This window comes from Mustelus asterias, chromosome 2 (assembly GCF_964213995.1).
Source record: "Mustelus asterias chromosome 2, sMusAst1.hap1.1, whole genome shotgun sequence".
NCBI lineage: Eukaryota > Metazoa > Chordata > Chondrichthyes > Carcharhiniformes > Triakidae > Mustelus > Mustelus asterias.
The window spans coordinates 7768758-7787255 of record NC_135802.1 but is presented as its reverse complement, the minus strand read 5'-3'; the positions used below and the strand labels follow the sequence as shown (position 1 = coordinate 7787255).

At 42.8% G+C, this 18498-nt stretch overlaps 1 protein-coding gene across 3 annotated transcripts in view; it reads left to right on the top strand.

The window, feature by feature from the left end:
- LOC144504900 (protein lifeguard 1-like) overlaps positions 1-18498 on the top strand; it is a 63021-nt gene that overhangs the window by 29462 nt on the left and 15061 nt on the right. For all 3 annotated transcript variants that reach the window (XR_013499714.1, XR_013499711.1, XM_078230652.1), the window contains exons 2-4: positions 9158-9526; positions 13618-13733; positions 16674-16874. Coding sequence is in view for 1 of the 3 variants with exons in the window: in XM_078230652.1 (XP_078086778.1) it covers positions 9187-9526; positions 13618-13733; positions 16674-16874 (657 nt within the window). In the remaining 2 variants the exon portion in view is untranslated. The remainder of the gene's footprint in view (positions 1-9157; positions 9527-13617; positions 13734-16673; positions 16875-18498) is intronic.

Here is an 18498-nt window from a genome sequence, read left to right as displayed (position 1 = left end):
TTTCACTGTTGTTGGCCACAATTGTAAATCTTAATCTTTTCTATCCCCCCATTACTCTGTGTGCACCATGCAAACACTCCACTCTTCCTGGGTTTGCGGAAACGAGCCACAACCTACTTTAAAAATAATTCAAAAACACCTCTGCTTACAGGCAGACAGGGAAAGATATAAAAGATCTTAGAAATCTTAGAATCCCTACAGCACAGAAAGAGGCCATTCGGCCCATCGAGTCTGCACCAACCACAATCCCACCCAGGCCCTACCCCCATATATTTTACCCACTAATCCCTCTAACCTACGCATCCCAGGACACTAAGGGCAATTTTTAGCTTGGCCAATCAACCTAACCCGCACATGTTTGGACTGTGGGAGGAAACCGGAGCACCCGGAGGAAACCCACGCAGACACGAGGAGAATGTGCAAACTCCAAGTTCCATTTCTGTCTCTCCTGTTCATATCAGGAAGGGTTCATGGAGTTGGGGGTAGTTAACTCGAGCTCTAGTTAAGGAACAGGAAGCAAAGAGTAGGGCATTTTCACATTGACAGGCTGACTCGGAGTGCTCCAAGGATCGGTGCTATCAGCTACTTACATTCTACATTAATAACTTACACCAAGAGATAGCGAGTAATGGATCCAAGCTTACTAATGATACAAAGCTAGGTGGAAATGCAAGTTGTGAGGAAGACATAGAGAGATGCAGATAGGCTAAGTGTTACTACTGGTTGAGGCCCCCAGGGCAATGCCTCAAAAAAAATGGGTCAGGCTGCCTGGTTTAAATTTCAAATAATACTTGTCAGTTGTCAGTTACATCAACTGGTGTATTCTCCATGGCAACACTTCTACCAGAGTCCACTAGCCAACCCAGTAGCATTTTCTTCTCGTACAATAGTAGTTTCCCCCATACTCCTATATTCTTGTGAAAGGAGCTGATGTATGCAAGACAAAAAAGCTTCAACATTTTTTTTCAGCAAAGCTCAAGTTTGTAAGTTCTTTGCTGTTGTTTGTGGCTGAAACAGAGGTATCCCCCGCCCCTCACCCCAGCCTTGAAATTCGAGAGGGAGTTAAGGCTGAAGTAAACTGCAGTTTCTGGAGACACTCTGCTTTAAACTATCTTTTCCAAAAGTCAATGCTCTTACATCCCAGGTTTGAAAATTTATCAGAGATAGGACTCCGAACTTTAGAACAGGGAGAGAGAAATTGTGTTGCTGCTTCATTAGATAACTTCTAGATGGCCCAAAATCAACCAATGTCGTAAAAGACATTTCAGAGGTTCTTCTGGTCATATGACTCTTCCCATAATAAGTTGGATAGGCACAAAAACACAAACTAGAAGCAGCAGTAGGCGATTTAGCCCTTCGAGGCAGCTCCAGCATTCTTTTTGATCAGAACTAGGAGCAGGAGTAGGCCATCTGGCCCCTCGAGCCTGCTCCGCCATTCAATAAGATCATGGCTGATCTTTTTGTGGACTCGGCTCCACTTACCCGTCTGCTCACCATCACCCTTAATTCCTTTACTGTCCAAAAATGTATCTATCCTTGCCTTAAAAACATTCAACGAGGCAGTCTCAACTGTTTCACTGGGCAGGGAATGCCACAAATTCACAACCCTTTGGGTGAAGAACTTCCTTCTCAACTCGATCCTGCTCCCCCTTATTTTGAGGCTATGCCCCCTAGTTCGAGTTTCACCCGCCAGTGGAAACAACCTCTCTGCTTCTATCTTATCTATTCCCTTCATAAGTTTATGTTTCTATAAGATCTCCCCTCATTCTTCTGAATTCAAATGAGTATAGCCCCAGTCTACTCAGTCTCCCCTCATAAGCCAATCCTCTCAACTCCAGAATCAACCTAGTGAATCTCCTCTGCACCCCCTCCAGTGCCAGTACATCCTTCCTCAAGTAAGGAGACCAAAACTGTACACGATACTCCAGGTGTGGCCTCACCAGCACCTTATACAGCTGCAACATAACCTCTGTTTTTAAACTCCATCCCTCGAGCAATGAAGGACAAAATTCCATTTGCCTTCTTAATTACCTGCTGCACCTGCAAACCAACTCCTTGTGATTCTTGCACAAGGACACCCAGGTCCCTCTGCACAGCAGCATGCTGCAATTTTTTACCATTTTAAATAATCCATTTTGCTGTTGTTCCTACCAAAATGGATGACCTCACATTTACCAACATTGTACTCCATCTGCCAGACCCTCGTCCACGCGCTTAGACTATCTATATCCCTTTGCTCTGCCACTCACCTTAGTGTCATCTGTGAATTTGGACACACTACACTTGGTCCCCAACTACAGATCATCTATGTAAATTGTAAACAATTGCGGTCCCAACACTGATCCCTGAGGCGCACCACTAGTCACTGATCGCTAACCAGAAAAACACCAATTTACCCCCACTCTTTGCTTTCTGTTAGTTAACCAATCCTCTATCAATGCTAATACATTACTCGTAACACCGTGCACCTTTATCTTATGCAGCAGCCTTTGGTGCGGCACCTTGTCAAATGCCTTCTGGAAATCCAGGTACACCACATCCACAGGTTCCCATTGCCCACTGCGCATGTAATGTCCTCAAAGAATTCCACCAAATTAGTCAAACATGATCTGTCCTTCATGAACCCATGCTGTGTCTTCCCAACTGGACAATTTATATCCAGATGTCTCACTATTTCTTCCTCGATAGATCCAAGCATTTCCCTACTACAGAAGTTAAGCTAACTGACCTTTAGTTACCTGCCTTTTGTCCACTTCATTTTTTTTGAAAACAGTGGTGTCACATTTGCTGTTTTCCAATCTGCGGGATCGCCCCAGAGTCTAGCGAATTTTGGTAAATTACCACTGGTGCATTTGCTATTTCTCCCGCCATCTCTTTTAGTACCCTGGGATGCATTCCATCAGGACCAGGAGACTTGTCTACCTTTAGCCCCATTAGCTTGCCCACCTCTTTAGTGATAGTTTCTAGGTTCTCACCTGCCACAGCCGCTTTGTCATCAATTTTTGGCATATTATTTGTCTTCTACTGTGAAGACCGACACAAAATACCTGTTCAATGCCTCAGCCATTTCCTCATTTCCAGTTATTACATCCCCCTTCTCATCCTCTAAAGGACCAATGTTTACTTTAGCCACTCTTTTTCATTTTATATATTTGTAGAAACTTTTGCTATCTGTTTTTATATTCTGAGCTAGTTTACTCTCATAATCCACCTTACTTTTCTTTATAGCTTTTTTGTGGCTTTCTGTTGACCTTTAAAGATTTCCCAATCCTCTAGTTTCCCACTAATCTTTGTCACTTTGTATGCATTTTCTTTCGATTTGATCCCTACTTTATTTCCTTAGATATCCATGGCTGATTATCTCTCTTCCTATGGTTCTACTTTATCACTGGTTATACTTTTGCTGAGCATTGTGGAAAAATCGCTTTGAAAGTCCTCCACTGTTCCTCAATTGTCCCACCATAAAGTTTTTGCTCCCAGTCTACCTTCGCCAGCGCCCTCCTCATCCCTTTGTAGTCTCCTTTTGTTTAGGCACAAGACACTGGTATTGGATTTTACCTTCTCACCCTCCATCTGTATTTTAAATTCAATCGTACTGTGATTGATCCTTCCAAGAGGATCCCTAACTGTAAGATCATTAATTATTCCTGTCTCATTACACAGGACCAGATCTAGGATAGCTTGCTCCCTCGTAGGTTCCATTACATACTGTTCATGGCAGCTATCGCGGATACATTCTATGAACTCCTTCTCAAGGCTGCCTTGACCAACCTGGTTTGACCAATTGACGTGTAGATTAAAACCCCCTATGATGATTGCTGTACCAGTTTTACATGCATCAGTTATTTCTTTGTTTATTTCTCGTCCCACCGTGATATTATTTGGTGGCCTATAGACTATGCCTATCAGTGACTTTTGCTCGCTATCTCCAATTTCCACCCAAATGGATTCAACCTTTTTTCCCATAGAACCTATATCATCTCTCACTACTGCCCTGATGTCATCCTTAAATATCAGAGCTACACCATCTCCCTTACCTTCCTGTCTGTCCTTCTGAACAGTCTGATATCCCTGGATCTTTAACTCCCAGTCGTGACCATCCCACAACCATGTCTCTGTAATGGCCACCAAATCATACTTGTTCACGATGATTTGTGCCATCAACTCATTTACCTTGTTTTGAATGCTACGAGCATTCAGATAAAATGCCCTTATGCTAGTTTTTGTACCTTTTTGAATTCTAGCACCTCCTGAGTTCTCCTTCCTTTTAACTTTTTCCTAATTTTCAATGTAGTTGGAACCTTCTCCCCACATGCTAACCTGCTGTGCTTTGCTTTCTATTTTAACCATTATATTTCCCGTCGTTTTACTTTTCCCTTCCCCCAACTTGCTAGTTTGAAGTCCTTGTGACCACCCTATTTATCCTTTTCGGTAGAACACTGGTTCCAGATCGGTTCAGGTGGAGACCATCCCAACGGTACAGATCCCTCTGTTCCAGTACTGATGCCACTGCCCCATGAAATGGAACCCCTCTTTCCCGCAGCATAGCCACATATTAACTTCCCTAATTCTCTCAACCCTATGCCAAATTGCATGTGGCTTGGGTGGTAATCCATAGATTATAACCCTTGAGAACCTGTTCTTTAATTTAGCTCCTAGTGCTTAATAATCCTCAAACAGGTCCTCTTTCCTAGTCTTGCCTATTCCCCTAATTATAGAATCCCCTACAACTACCACTTATCTTTTTGCTCCCCCCTCTTAAATGGCCTCCTGTACCATGGTGCAGTGGTCGGCTGGCTTATCCTCCCTACAGCCCTTTTCCTCATCCACACAGGGAGCATACCTGTTGGGCAAGGTCAAGAGTTGAGGCTCCCCAGTTCCTGAATTCAGGACCCAACTACCTGCCTCACTTGCAGTCACGCTCTGCTGTCCTTTACCACTGACCGAATAAGAGCTACCTAATGTATTGGATGTGACTGCCTCCTGAAACAAAGTGCCCTGGTAACTCTTCCCCTCCCGGATGTGCTGCAGCGTCTGAAGCTCGGACTCCAGCTCATCAATACTGAGCCGAAGTTCTTCGAGCAACCGACACTTGCTGCACAAGTGGTCACTGCAGCTCGCAATGGGATCCGCCAGCTCCCACTTCATACAGCTACAGCACATCACCCACAAAGTCATCTCTGCTTAATTTAATTAATTTTGGGTTTTTTTTCGCAGTGTTTTTAAAATTTAGCACAGATTTCCTACCAGCCAATCAGGTCTCTGCCTTCTTGTGACATCACTTTCTGGGTTTTTTCCTCAAGTTAGATTTATACTCTCCGTGCTGCTGCTCCGCCCCCCCCCCACCTGCCTCCTGGACCCTCGGCCGCAGACCCCTGAGGTAAGTTAGATTTATACTCAGTGCTGCTGCTCCGCCCCCCCCCCCCCCACCTGCTCCCTGGACCCTCGGCCGCAGACCCCCGAGGTAAGTTAGATTTATACTCTCCGTGCTGCTGCTCCCCCCCCCCCCCCCCCCACTTGCTCCCTGGACCCTCGGCCGCAGACCCCTGAGGTAAGTTAGATTTATACTCTCCGTGCTGCTGCTCCGCCCCCCCCACCTGCTTCCTGGACGCTCGGCCGCAGACCCCTGAGGTAAGTTAGATTTATACTCAGTGCTGCTGCTCTGCCCTCCGACTGCCCCCTGGAACATGATCATGGCTGATCATCCAAATCAATAACCTGTTCCCACTTTCCCCCCCATATCCTTTGATCCCTTTTGTCCCAAGAGCTATACCTAATGCCTTCATGAAAACAAGCAATGTTTTGGCCTCAACTGCTTTCTGTGGTAGTGTTCCACAGGTGCTCTGGGTGAAGAACTTTCTCCTCATCTCAGTCCTAATTGGTTTACCCTGCATCCCCAGACTGCGACCTTTCGGTTCTGGAATCCTCCGCCATGGGGAACATGCTTCCTGCATCTACCCTGTCCAGCCCTGTGGTTTTTAGCAGATTCCAGTCCTGCCTTCCTCATTCTTCTAAACTCCAGCAAATATAATCCTAAATGGCTCAAGCTCTTCCCCTTAAGAATCCTATGTTTCAATGAGATCACCCCTCATTCTTGAGTAGCGTTCTAACCTGCTTAACCATACGGAACCATATGGTCTACTCCTATTTCCTATGGTGTGAGAAGCCTGTTCAAATTTCCATTCATTTTGTTCATTCTACTACTGGCTGACAGCAGGAATTTCATCCCTAATGCCTTCCTCGCCAAAACCTTCTCTGAACCCAACTGTGAGCAAACGTTTTGCCACTCCATCATCTTTAGCTTGACTTCCACTTTTGATTGATTACACCTCAAACACTTTGGGATGTTTTTCTACATTAAATGTAGCGCTTAAATTTAATTAATACTTCTGATGCAAGAAGGAACTGGTGACTATCCGTTTCCAATTTTCAGACTAGTTCACATGTGGTAAAGTCTTCTTTGACTCATCATTATCCAAATATCATCACAGTTTGGGATATTTTGCTGCATTAACTGGAGCTTATAAATTTAATTATTTAATGAGCAAGAGGGAACTGGTGACCATCAGTTTCCAGTTCTTATACCAGTTAATCTGTGATAAAGTCTCCTCTGACTCATCATTATCCGAATATGACTTGAAATGTTTTCTCTATTCTCTCTGCTGAGATGCTGTCAGACCTGCTGAGATTTTCCAGCATTTTTTGTTTTTGTTTGCAAAAAGAACTCTCTTCGCTAGCCTTGCCTTTAGCAAAGGTTCGAAGAGTGCCTATTAAGCTTTCAAAATTCCCTTCTCCCAACATTTTGGCTGAATTGTGCTGTTTTAAGGGACATTTTCTTGAAATTTTGCATGAATTCTCTTGTGCTGTTCCAAATTACCTTTTACTCAATTCACTTTACGTTCTTGGTGGAAATGGTCGTGTTTTTTTCCCCTCTTGGACATCCCTGGTTCCTTGCTCATTATTTTATCTTTAGAAATTTAGAAAATGAGAAGCCTGGCTTATTGTCAAGCTTTGAGTGGTTTAGAACACAGGACAGGACAGGAAACAGGCCCTTCAGCCCTCCAAGCCTGTGCCGCTCCTTGGTCCAACTAGACCAATCGTTTGTATCCCTCCATTCCCAGGCTGCTCATGTGACTATCCAGGTAAGTCTTAAACGATGTCAGCGTGCCTGCCTCCACCACCCTACTTGGCAGCGCATTCCAGGCCCCCACCACCCTCTGTGTAAAAAAACATCCCTCTGATATCTGAGTTATACTTCGCCCCTCTCACCTTGAGCCTGTGACCCCTCGTGATCGTCACCTCCGACCTGGGAAAAAGCTTCCCACTGTTCACCCTATCTATACCCTTCATAATCTTGTACACCTCTATTAGATCTCCCCTCATTCTCCGTCTTTCCAGGGAGAACAACCCCAGTTTACCCAACCTCTCCTCATAGCTAAGACCCTCCATACCAGGCAACATCCTGGTAAACCCTCTCTGCACTCTCTCTAACGCCTCCACGTCCTTCTGGTAGTGTGGCGACCAGAACTGGACGCAGTCCTCCAAATGTGGCCTAACCAGCGTTCTATACAGCTGCATCATCAGACTCCAGCTTTTATACTCTATACCCCGTCCTATAAAGGCAAGCATACCATATGCCTTCTTCACCACCTTCTCCACCTGTGTTGCCACCTTCAAAGATTTGTGGACTTGCACACCTATGTCCCTCTGTGTTTCTATACTCCTGATGGCTCTGCCATTTATTGTATAACTCCTCCCTACATTATTTCTTCCAAAATGCATCACTTCGCATTTATCCGGATTAAACTCTATTTGCCACCTCTCCGCCCAATTTTCCAGCCTATCTATATCCTGCTGTATTGCCCAACAATGCTCTTCGCTATCCGCAAGTCCAGCCATCTTCGTGTCATGTTTGACAGCAGACAAAGAGCTGACGACTGGATGATGGCTGCAGCAGTACAGTGACAGTGGCATAGGTGGATATTTGGTTTGTTTAAACATAAAAGAATTTCTGATTGGTCTGTGTGCTAACATTGGGCTCTTTTTTGAAACTCTCCAACAGCTTGCATTTGTGACCCAGGTCACCATGGTTTAAAATAAAACCACCGTAGCAGAGGAGAGGGAGCTAGGAAATAAATTGAAAGACAGTACTTCAAAAGGTAGTAATCTCAGGATTAATCCCAGTGTTTCATACTAGCAAGCGCCAGAATAGGAGAATAGATCAGATGAATGTGTGGCTGGAAGAATGGTGTAATACGGGTTATTAGCATGGATAGAGGATTGGTTAACTAACAGAAAGCAAAGAGTGGGGATAAATGAGTGTATTTCTGGTTGGCGACTGGTGGTGTGCCTCAGGGATGTTGGGACTGCAATTGTTTACAATTTACATAGATGATTTGGAGTTGGGAACCAAGTGTGTCAAGTTCGCGGGGCACACAGTGGAGGAAAGGTTGCTGTCTAAGATTTTCAGCTACAGTACTCCAAGGGGCTGGAATCTCTCAGGATGTATACCCAACAGTGACTGGGAGTACATAAGTATTGGTATTGCACTGAGGCAGCTCAAGAGAAACATGTTGTGTAAAGGAAAGTTGAATTCTATTGCACTGGTTTGTAATTTTGTCATTTTGAAATGTTTTGCCTCCAGGCTGTATGCCTGACCTGGAATGTGTATTGAAAATATCAAAAGAATTATGACTCAATACATTGAGAATAGATCATACTGTATGGAGATAAGTCGAGTTTTATGAAAATTACAGTAATTTTCATGTTGAAAAGTTTAATGTATTTCTACATATTTGTGAAGTGTATTTTTGGAAAAACTAAATCCTTATTGCTATAAAATGAAAATTGTTTCTGAATCCTTTGCATTTTATATCTGGGATAGAGTGAAGGTACTTTGCATGTGATTTCACTCCAACTGAAATTCTACCCACTTAATGGGGGTAAAATCTTTTTGTCTAGTCACTGATTGTTAACAATGAACTTCAAAAACAAGGATGATTGTGATACCCCATACACACATCATTTGATGTACAAGCTTCAATAGCTCCCTTCATTTCTATCCAATGTCTGAGGTGTCCCAAGGCAATAACACAATTTTTTTTGTTTTATCTTTTATTTCTGTTTATTAAAAACATCGTTTTTCACTTCTTCTTAGGTCAAGAATAAGGATCTGTGCCGTTGATAATGTCGCAGGAGAAGGCATACCTGGTCTCAGGGGATCCACAGCAGCCTCCTTTTCCACGTAATGAGATGTCTTATGGAAACGACCATTATCCACAGCAGCCTCCACCTTATGCACAGCCCCCTTTTCCGCAGGCTGCCTATGGGCAGCCCCCTTATCCACCAGCTGCTTTTGGGCAGCCAGGGTTTCCACCAGCTGGGTACGCACAGCCAGCTTTCCCCCAATCTGCTTATGGGCAGCCTGGCTTTCCACAAGGATCGTACGGAGAACCACCACAGGCATTTCCACAGGGACCATTTCAGCAGCCACCCATGCCTCCACCTCCAATGATGCATTCAAATGGTAAGGTGATTCTTAAATGCTTTACATGTTTTATCCCTTCTTTTCTCTCCCTTTTTCTTTCCTGGGATTCTTTGCAGTGAACTGAAATTTTGAATCCAGTTGCACAACCTCTAGTTTTCAATGCAAAGTGTTGATGGCTAATTTCAAGATATTGCCAGTTTGGCATAAAAACATAAAACTTAGTCAAAGGCAGAGTGGGGCTCAATATGTAACATGAGATTTGGAGGCAGAGGCTGTAGCTAAGTTACTAAATGAGTAACTGTTTTTGCAAGACAAGGGAATCTGCCACTGTCACGGTAAAGGAGGAGGTGGTAGAAAAAAGTAGATTGGTTAAATATGGAAAAAGAGGAAGGTATGTCCAGTTGGGGTAGGTTATAGAGCATCATGTTTGTAGAAACTTGTAGCCCACAATTTTTCATTGCTCTTTGGTTACAGGACTGAGGGTTGCAAACATTGCTGTTGCTCCAGTTCAAATAATGGATTATTGATAAACCTGGCAACTACAACTATCAGTCAATCTAACGCCAATGGTAAGGACAATTTCAGAGTCTATAGTCTGTGACAACATTACTTGTCACTTGGAAAGGCAGGGATTGATAAATGACATGGATTTGTTAAAGACAAATGGTGTCCCATAGGTGCAGAGATAGTGAGAAATCTTTGAAGGTGGCAGGGCAAGTTGATGAGGCTGTTGAAAAGCATGCAACATTCTTGACTTTACAAATAGAGGCATAGGGTAGAAATGCAAGCAAGTCTCAGCTGCAGTATTGTGTTCCATTTTGAACAGCACACTTCAGGAAAGATGGTAGAGACTTGGCAGGGTGGAGTGAAGTGCCAGAGATGATGGACTTTAGTTATGTAGGAATAGGAGAAATTTAGTGGAGGTATTCAAAAGTTTATGTTCACTTTGGCAGAATTAAGCAGAAACTGCTTCTAGTGGTAGTAATGATGTGGAGTAGCTTCTAGTGCTTCTAGTGGTAGTAGCCAGAGGAGCCAGATAAAATAGTTTAAAAAAAAGAGGATAATGTTGTTTTCATGAAACGGGTTATGATAAATGCATTACCTGAAAAAGATGTGAAAACAGGTTCAATAATTTTCAAAAGGCAATTGGTTTTAAATTCTTGGAAGGATGAAAGCTTGTGGGGAAAGAATAAGAGAATGGAAGTAATTGGATAGTTCTTGTAAAGTGTTAGCACTGACATGATGGGATAAATAGCTCCCTAATATTTCCTTTGTGCAGAATCATTCCCAGATGAGAAAAACAATGAGTTCAGCTGTACTTGGATTTCTGGATTTAGCAAGCAGGAGGCATACGGTTAAATGAGATGTCGTGTTATCCAATATAGGTGCCTTGACCTTAAAGCACTATATCAGTCCTTGTCTATCAATAATCAATTTTAAGAGACAAGTCAGTTGGAACAATGGGCAGTCCTGTAACTCAACTCTAAATATGTGACATCCAACAGAGTGAAAAGTATTTTTCGAAGTTTTCTTTCTCTTTTTGTGGTTAAGATCAAGATCTCTTGGAGTGATGGATCTGATCTTCAAACAAATCTGGTATGTAGAAGTGAGGTGTGTTCACAAACAGGGCATATATAGACACAAACTCAAATTGTAAATTGAGTTTGTGTCTATGCCCTGTTTGTGAACACAGCTCCCACTCACCTGATGAAGGGGCAGCGCTCCAAATAAACCTGTTGGACTTTAACCTGATGTTGTAGGACTTACTGTGCTTACCCAAGTCCAACGCCGTCATCTCCACATCATGTAGAAGTGAAGACAGTGGTTTAATGGTGATATCATTGGACTATTCCGAGTCCCAAGCTAATGTTCAAATCCCCCTTTGGCAGCTGGTGGAATTTAAATTCAATTAATAAATGTGTAATTTTAAGCTATTCTCAGTAATGGTGACTATGAACCGGTTGTTGTAAAAATCCATCTGGTTTACTAATATCCTTTTAATGATGTTAAGAAATCTGCCACCCTTACCTGGTTTGACCGACATGTGACTTCAGCACAGCATTGCAAACTTTTATTCTTCCAAGTATTCAATGGTTGACTCTTAAACATCCTCTAAAATGGGCAGGCCACTCCAGAATTTAAAGTAAGTGTAACTTGAGGTCTTTGCCATTATGAAAAGGATAGAAAGTGGGATAATTGCGCTAAACAAATAATTTACAAAATTTAAAGGATTCACACCAGTTTTAAACATAACAGTTTTACAGAGGAATCAATGAATCACTTCAACTGGTGACTTGTTCCACAGGTCAGTCAGGTTTACAGCATGGAAACAGGCCCTTCGGCCCAACTTGTCCATGCCGCCCCTTTTTTTTAACCACTAAGCTAGTCTGAATTGTTTGGCCCATATCCCTCTAAACCCATCTTACCCATGTAACTGTCTAAATGCTTTTTAAAAGACAAAATTGTACCCACCTCTACCACTGCCTCTGGCAGCTCGTTCCAGACACTCACCACCCTCTGTGGGGGGGAAAAAATGCCCTTCAGGAATCTTTTGTAACTCTCTTCTCTCACCTTAAACCTATGCTCTCTAGTTTTAAACTCCCTTATCTTTAGGAAAAGATGTTGACTATCTATGCCCCTCATTATTTTGTAGACCACTATAAGATCAGCCCAACAAGCCTCCTATGCTCCAGGGAGAAAAGTCCCAGTCTATCCAGCCTCTCCTTATAACTCAAACCAAGTCCCAGTAGCATCCTAGTAAATCTTTTCTGCACTCTTTCTAGTTTTAATATCCTTTCTATAATAGAGTGGTCAGAACTGTGCACAGTATTCCAAGTGTGGCCTTACCAATGTCTTGTACAACTTCAACAAGATGTCCCAACTCCTATATTCAATGTTCTGACCAATGAAACCATGCATGCCGAATGTCGTCTTCACCACCCTGTCCACCTGTGACTCCACGTTCAAGGAGCTATGAATCTGTACCCCATGATCTTTGTTCTATAATTGTCCCCAACGCCTACCATTAACTGAATAAGTCCTGTCCTGGTTCTAACTACCAAAATGCATCACCTTGCATTTATCTAAATTAAACTCCAACTGCCATTCATCAGTGCACTGGCCCAATTGATCAAGATCCTGTTGCAATCCGAGATAACCTTCTTCGCTGTCCACTATGCCACCAACCTTGGTGTCATCTGCAAACTTACTAACCATGCCTCCTAAACTCTCATCCAAATCATTAATATAAATGACAAATAACAGTGGACCCAGCACACCTCTGGTCATAGGCATCCAGTTTGAAAAACAACCCTCTAAAACCACCCTCTGACTTCTGTCATCAAGCCAATTTTGTATCCAATTAGCTATCTCACCCTGGATCCTGAAAGATTTAACCTTATGCAACAATCTACCATGCGGTACCTTGTCAAAGGCCTTGCTAAAGTCCATGTATTCAACATCAACTGCACTGTCCTCATTTAGCTTCTTGGTTACGTCTTCAAAAAATGCAATCAAATTTGTGAGACATGATTTTCCACTCTCAAAGCCATGCTGACTGTCCCTAATCAATGCTTGCCCCTCTACATGCCAGAAGATCCATTCTCTCAGAATACCTTCTAACAACTTACCATTACAGATCTTAGGCTCACTGGTCTGTAGTTCCCAGGCTTTTCCCTGCAGCCCCCCTTAAACAAAGGCATAACATTTTCCACCCTCCAATCTTCAGGCACCTCACCTGTGGCTGAGGTATATTATTCTCCAGGAAAAGAAAAGCCTCCAAACATCTAGCCTAGGTCTTCCTTCCAAACCCATATAGGGCATAAGCAAAACTGTTTTGCACAAAGGCTTACTATGCATATGGACCAAGTTATATTTTCAAAATTAAAAGGTTCAGAATATAACCAGGTGCATATCTGCAGAGGAGGAAGTGTACAGTTAAAACCAATTTAAGTGCAAGTTTGTTTAGCAATCCTATTTCTAACTCTTTCCAACTTTCTGGTCACTATGTTCATATAGCATGTGCAACTTTTGTTGTGACTATATTTTCAATGTGCAATTTGGATGCATTGTGATGCAGAAAGCTATGAATCTCGCTTCTGGTGGTAAGGAATTTATTTGCTTTGTTGTAGTTGCTTTGGGAAGCCCTGGTTATCACGATGATGTCCCACCGTCTTATTATGACAATGAGGAATTCACTGCAGCGAACTTTGAAGACAAGAACATTCGCAGAGCATTTATTAGGAAGGTAAAACTTCTGAGTTGGAATAATTGTAAGAAAGATGTGTAAAATAGAGCAACCGTTATACTCGAGCATTAAGCAATATTCTCCAATATTTCACCATCCTGACTTGGAAATATATCGGCGTTCCTTCACTGTCACTGGGTCAAAATCATGGAATTCTCTCCCGAACTGCACTGCGGGTGCAGTTGCACTTGGCATGTTCGCTATCAGTCTCACCAACTTTTACAGATGCACCATCGAAAGCATCCTTTCCAGATGTATCACAGCTTGGTATGGCGCTTGCTCTGACCAAGACTGCAAGAAACTACAAAGGGTTGTGAACGAAACCCAGTCCATCACACAAACCAGCGTCCCATCCATTGACTCTGTCTACACTTCCTACTGCTTCGGAAAAGCTTACAAGCAAAAACTGAAACGGGAGAATCCTTTAAAGAAAGTCGTGCAATGTTGTTCTGAGGAATCGAATGGGACTGCTTCGAGTCAGTAGACTGGTCAATATTAAAAAACTCAGCAGCCAACCTGACCGAGTTGCCACTACAGTAACTGACTTCATTAGTAACTAGACTGTGCCAAAAAAGCAAATCTGTGTGTTTCCCAACCGAAAACCATGGATGAATAGTGATATCCACTACTTGCTGAATCCAGGTCTGAGGAGTTCAACTCGGGCGACCCTGACCTATACAAGAAATCCAGATATGATCTTTGGAGATCCATTCGAGATGACAAAAGACAGTACTGGGCCAAGCTAGAGTCCCAGGCCAGCCACACAGACCCCCACCGCCTATGGCAAGGTCTGCAAGACATAACAGGATACAAGATGAAGGCATGTAAAATCGTCGGCACCAATCCCCCTCCCTGATGAGCTCAATGCATTCGTTCTCTGCCCGTTTTGAGCAAGAGGTCAGTGAGAGCATGCTCTCCACCCTGGAAGCCTTGGATGAACCTGTATCCGAGGTCACCATTGCAGACGTAAGAGCAGCCGTCTCAAAAGTCAACCCACGGAAAGCAACTGGCCCAAGTGGGGTACCCAGACGAGCACTCAGATCCTGTGCAGACTAGCTGGCAGGGGTATTCGCAGACATCTCTAACCTCTCTTTACACCAACCTGAGGTCCCTATCTGCTTCAAGAACACTACCATCATCCCAGTACCAAAGAAAAGTCAAGCAGTGTGCCTTAATGGCTATCGTCTGGTGGCTATGACATCCATCATTATGAAGCACTTTGAAAGGTTAGTCATGGCACGAATCAATTCCGGCCTCCCAGATTGTCTGGATCCATCACAGTTCGCCTACCTCTGCAACAGGTCCACAGTAGACGCCATCTCCCTGGCCCTGCACTCAAACCTGGAACACCAGACTCCTATTTATTGACTACAGCTAGCCTTCAACACCATTATTCCTACAAAACTCACCTCCAAACTCCATGGCCTGGGGCTCGACTCCTCCCTCTGCGACTGGATCCTAGACTTCCTAACCCACTGGCCACAATCAGTGAGGATAGGCAACACCACCACCTCCACGATCATCCTCAACACCAGTGCCCCACAAGGCTGTGTCCTCAGCCCCTTACTATACTCCTTTTATATACCTTTGACTGTGTGGTCAAATTCTCCTCCATCTCATTGTTTGAGATCTGACCCACTATGGTGGTGTCATCAGCAAACTTAAAAATTGAGTTGGAGTACAGGAAAGAGAGAATCTGGTGAACTGGTTCAATGACAATAATCTCTCCCTCAATGTCAACAAAACAAAGGAGGTAGTCATCGATTTCAGGAAGCATAGTGGAGGACAAGTCCCTGTCTATATCAACAGGGATGAAGTGGAAATCGTCGAGCTTCAAGTTTCTAGGTGTCCAGATCACCAACAATCTGTCCTGGTCCCCCCCCCATGCCGACACTATAGTTAATAAAACCCACCACGCCTCTACTTTCTCAGGAGGCTAAGGAAATTTGGCATGTCTGCTATGACTCTCACCAACTTTTACAGATGTACCATAGAAAGCATTCTTTCTGGTTGTACTACAGCTTGGTATGGCTCCTGCTCTGCCCAAGACCGCAAAACAAATTACAAAGGGAATTGAATGAATCCCAGTCCATCACACAAACTAGCTTCCCATCCATTAATTTTGTCTACACTTCCTGCTGCCTCGGAGAAGCAGCTAGCATAATCAAGGACCCCACGCACCCCGGACATTCTCTCTCCCACCTTCCTCTGTCGGGAAAAAGATACAAAAGTCTGAGGTCAAGTACCAACCGACTCGAGAACAGCTTCTTCCCTGCTGCTATCGGACTTTTGAAGTGACTTGCCTCATTAAGTTAATCTTTCTCTGCACCCTAGCTATGACTGTTACACTACATTCTGCATCCTCCTTTCCGGCTCTATGTATAAAGTTTATTTATTAGTCACAAGGCTTACACTGCAATGAAGTTACTGTGAAAATCTCCTAGTCGCCACAGTCCGGCGCCTATTCGGGTCAATGCACCTAACCATTCCTTCAGAATGTGGGAGGAAACCGGAGCACCTGGAGGAAACCCACGCAGACACAGGGAGAACGTGCAAACTCCACACAGACAGTGACCCAAGCCGGTAATTGAACCCGGGTCCCTGGCGCTGTGAAGCAGCGGTGCTAACCACTGTGCTACCGTGCTGCCCACATGTACGATATGCTTTGTCTGTATAGCGCGCAAGGAACAAAACTTTTCACTGTATACTAATACATGTGACAATAATAAATCAAATCAAAATCATGACCACCTCCCCGGCACATTACTCTAGATGCCTTGTAGGCACTGAACAAGGCTTCTGAAGTAGCACCGTTGAAATTTTGGCTTCTACTTTTCTCAGAAGGTATAACTTGACTATGGGTATTTGCTGATTTATACACACACTGCTATCTCCTCAGTAATAATGCACAGGACTGATTATTTTTCTTGCCACTTGCAGGTCTACATGGTTTTGACTGTTCAGCTACTGGTGACTTTCATTTTTGTGTGCGTTTGTACCTTTGTTTCTGATGCCAAGAGATTTGTGAGACGCACTCCTTGGATCTACTATGCCTCGTATGGAGTATTCTTTGTTACCCTTATTGCTCTCAGCTGTTGTGGACAAATCAGACGGAAGCACCCCTGGAACCTCATTGCTTTGGTAAGCATTTTCATTAACATTTACTCCAAAGTAAACTAGACCAGTATAACCTGGATGTTGTGGGTGGAGGGAAAAGAGAAGGGATAAAGATAGAAACTAATCCCAATTTGATCAGCATGTGATTTGTCATCAGGCCAATGGGAAGCTCATCCCATGCATTAAGTCTCTGTTCATAGTACTTTGCATATTTTGTGTAGTTTCTCTATTACTTTGTTTGAATTGCAAAAATGTATCCTTTGAATGAAAAAGCTTTTCCTGTTAATTTCTATCCTGTGATCCTTTTATTATTTGAGGAAATAATCTTGGGTTTGCTGTACGTATTTCAAAATCTTCCTCCATTACCTGCAAGCTACATATATTCTTCAGAGTTCATTTTGTCGTTTGATAGGACAGAACTCTAATATTGCTGAAAAGGCAGACGTGTTGTTGAAGTTTTGCATCTCAGTCGCATAAGGGCAAAGAATTTCAAATGATCATTTATACTACAGGATAAAAGGTGCTGATTGTTAGCAAGTTAACTCTGGCTGAAGAGTTGCCATGGAGAAAGCAACTGGAAACTTGTCGGTTCTCCAGTTTCCTGGGTAATTCTAAAAAAAGCACAAGCCTTGAACATATTCCTTTGTTGCAGAGGAAAGTCCCTGTGTATCAATGTACATCACTTCTAGCAAACATAGCTGAATGAGCCAAGCCACAAAGCTCAACTGGTTATCTTTAAATTAATTTAAAGTGTAGCTATTAGCGCAATCAGCATTGTTCAGCAAATGCTACTCAATCACAATTTCTCTTGTTAAATTATTGTGCTTGTTTAAAATTTGGTATTCTTGTTGAATCTTGGATTCTTGATGAATCCAATACATGGGCAACATGTCTCTCTGTTCAACAATATTGGAATTCATTTCCTTTGTTTTTGGTATTGTTTTTGTTCTTTCCTGTACCTGTTCTAATACCAGTTCTATATTTGTTGAGTGGTGACTCAAATGAGAGCCTTCTATTTGAATGTGATTTAGTCAATGCATCATATGTCACAACTGACACAGACTTGTGTTCTAAAGTTGTTGCTCGTCGTTATCTATTAAGTGTTGGTTTCAACTTTTTCTCCAGCTCTTGAAACGAGCAAAAACAAAACTTAAAAATCAACATATAAGTAGCTGTAATATAACCTTGGATGGAAGACAAATTGCAAGGAAGATTTCTGGACAAAGTGTGTAGCATTTGTTTTTATAGGTAATGGTCTTATTCCAGCTCTAGTGGGAAGAGTTACTGAACAAATTGTCACTTGGATGCACTTTCTAAAAGTTACTGGAAAAGCCTCAGCAATGTGCCTCTCTTTTCAGCAGTATTTATGTTCTATACTACCAAGTGATGATTTGGAATAAATAATTTTTAATCCAAACAAAGTAATGGAAGAAATAACATTGCTGTTAGTAAAAATACCATAAGGAGCTATGATGGGAAACCTGGAAACTGTTTTCTTTTAAAACTTCATGTGTGGGACAAAGGGTTGATTCTTTTGAAAGGATAAAGATGGATTTGCACACATTTAAACAGTTTCAAAATATGTATTAAATTCAGACTTTGGCACGTAATTCCTGCATCGTTTGATTATTTTTGTTATTCCTGGTTC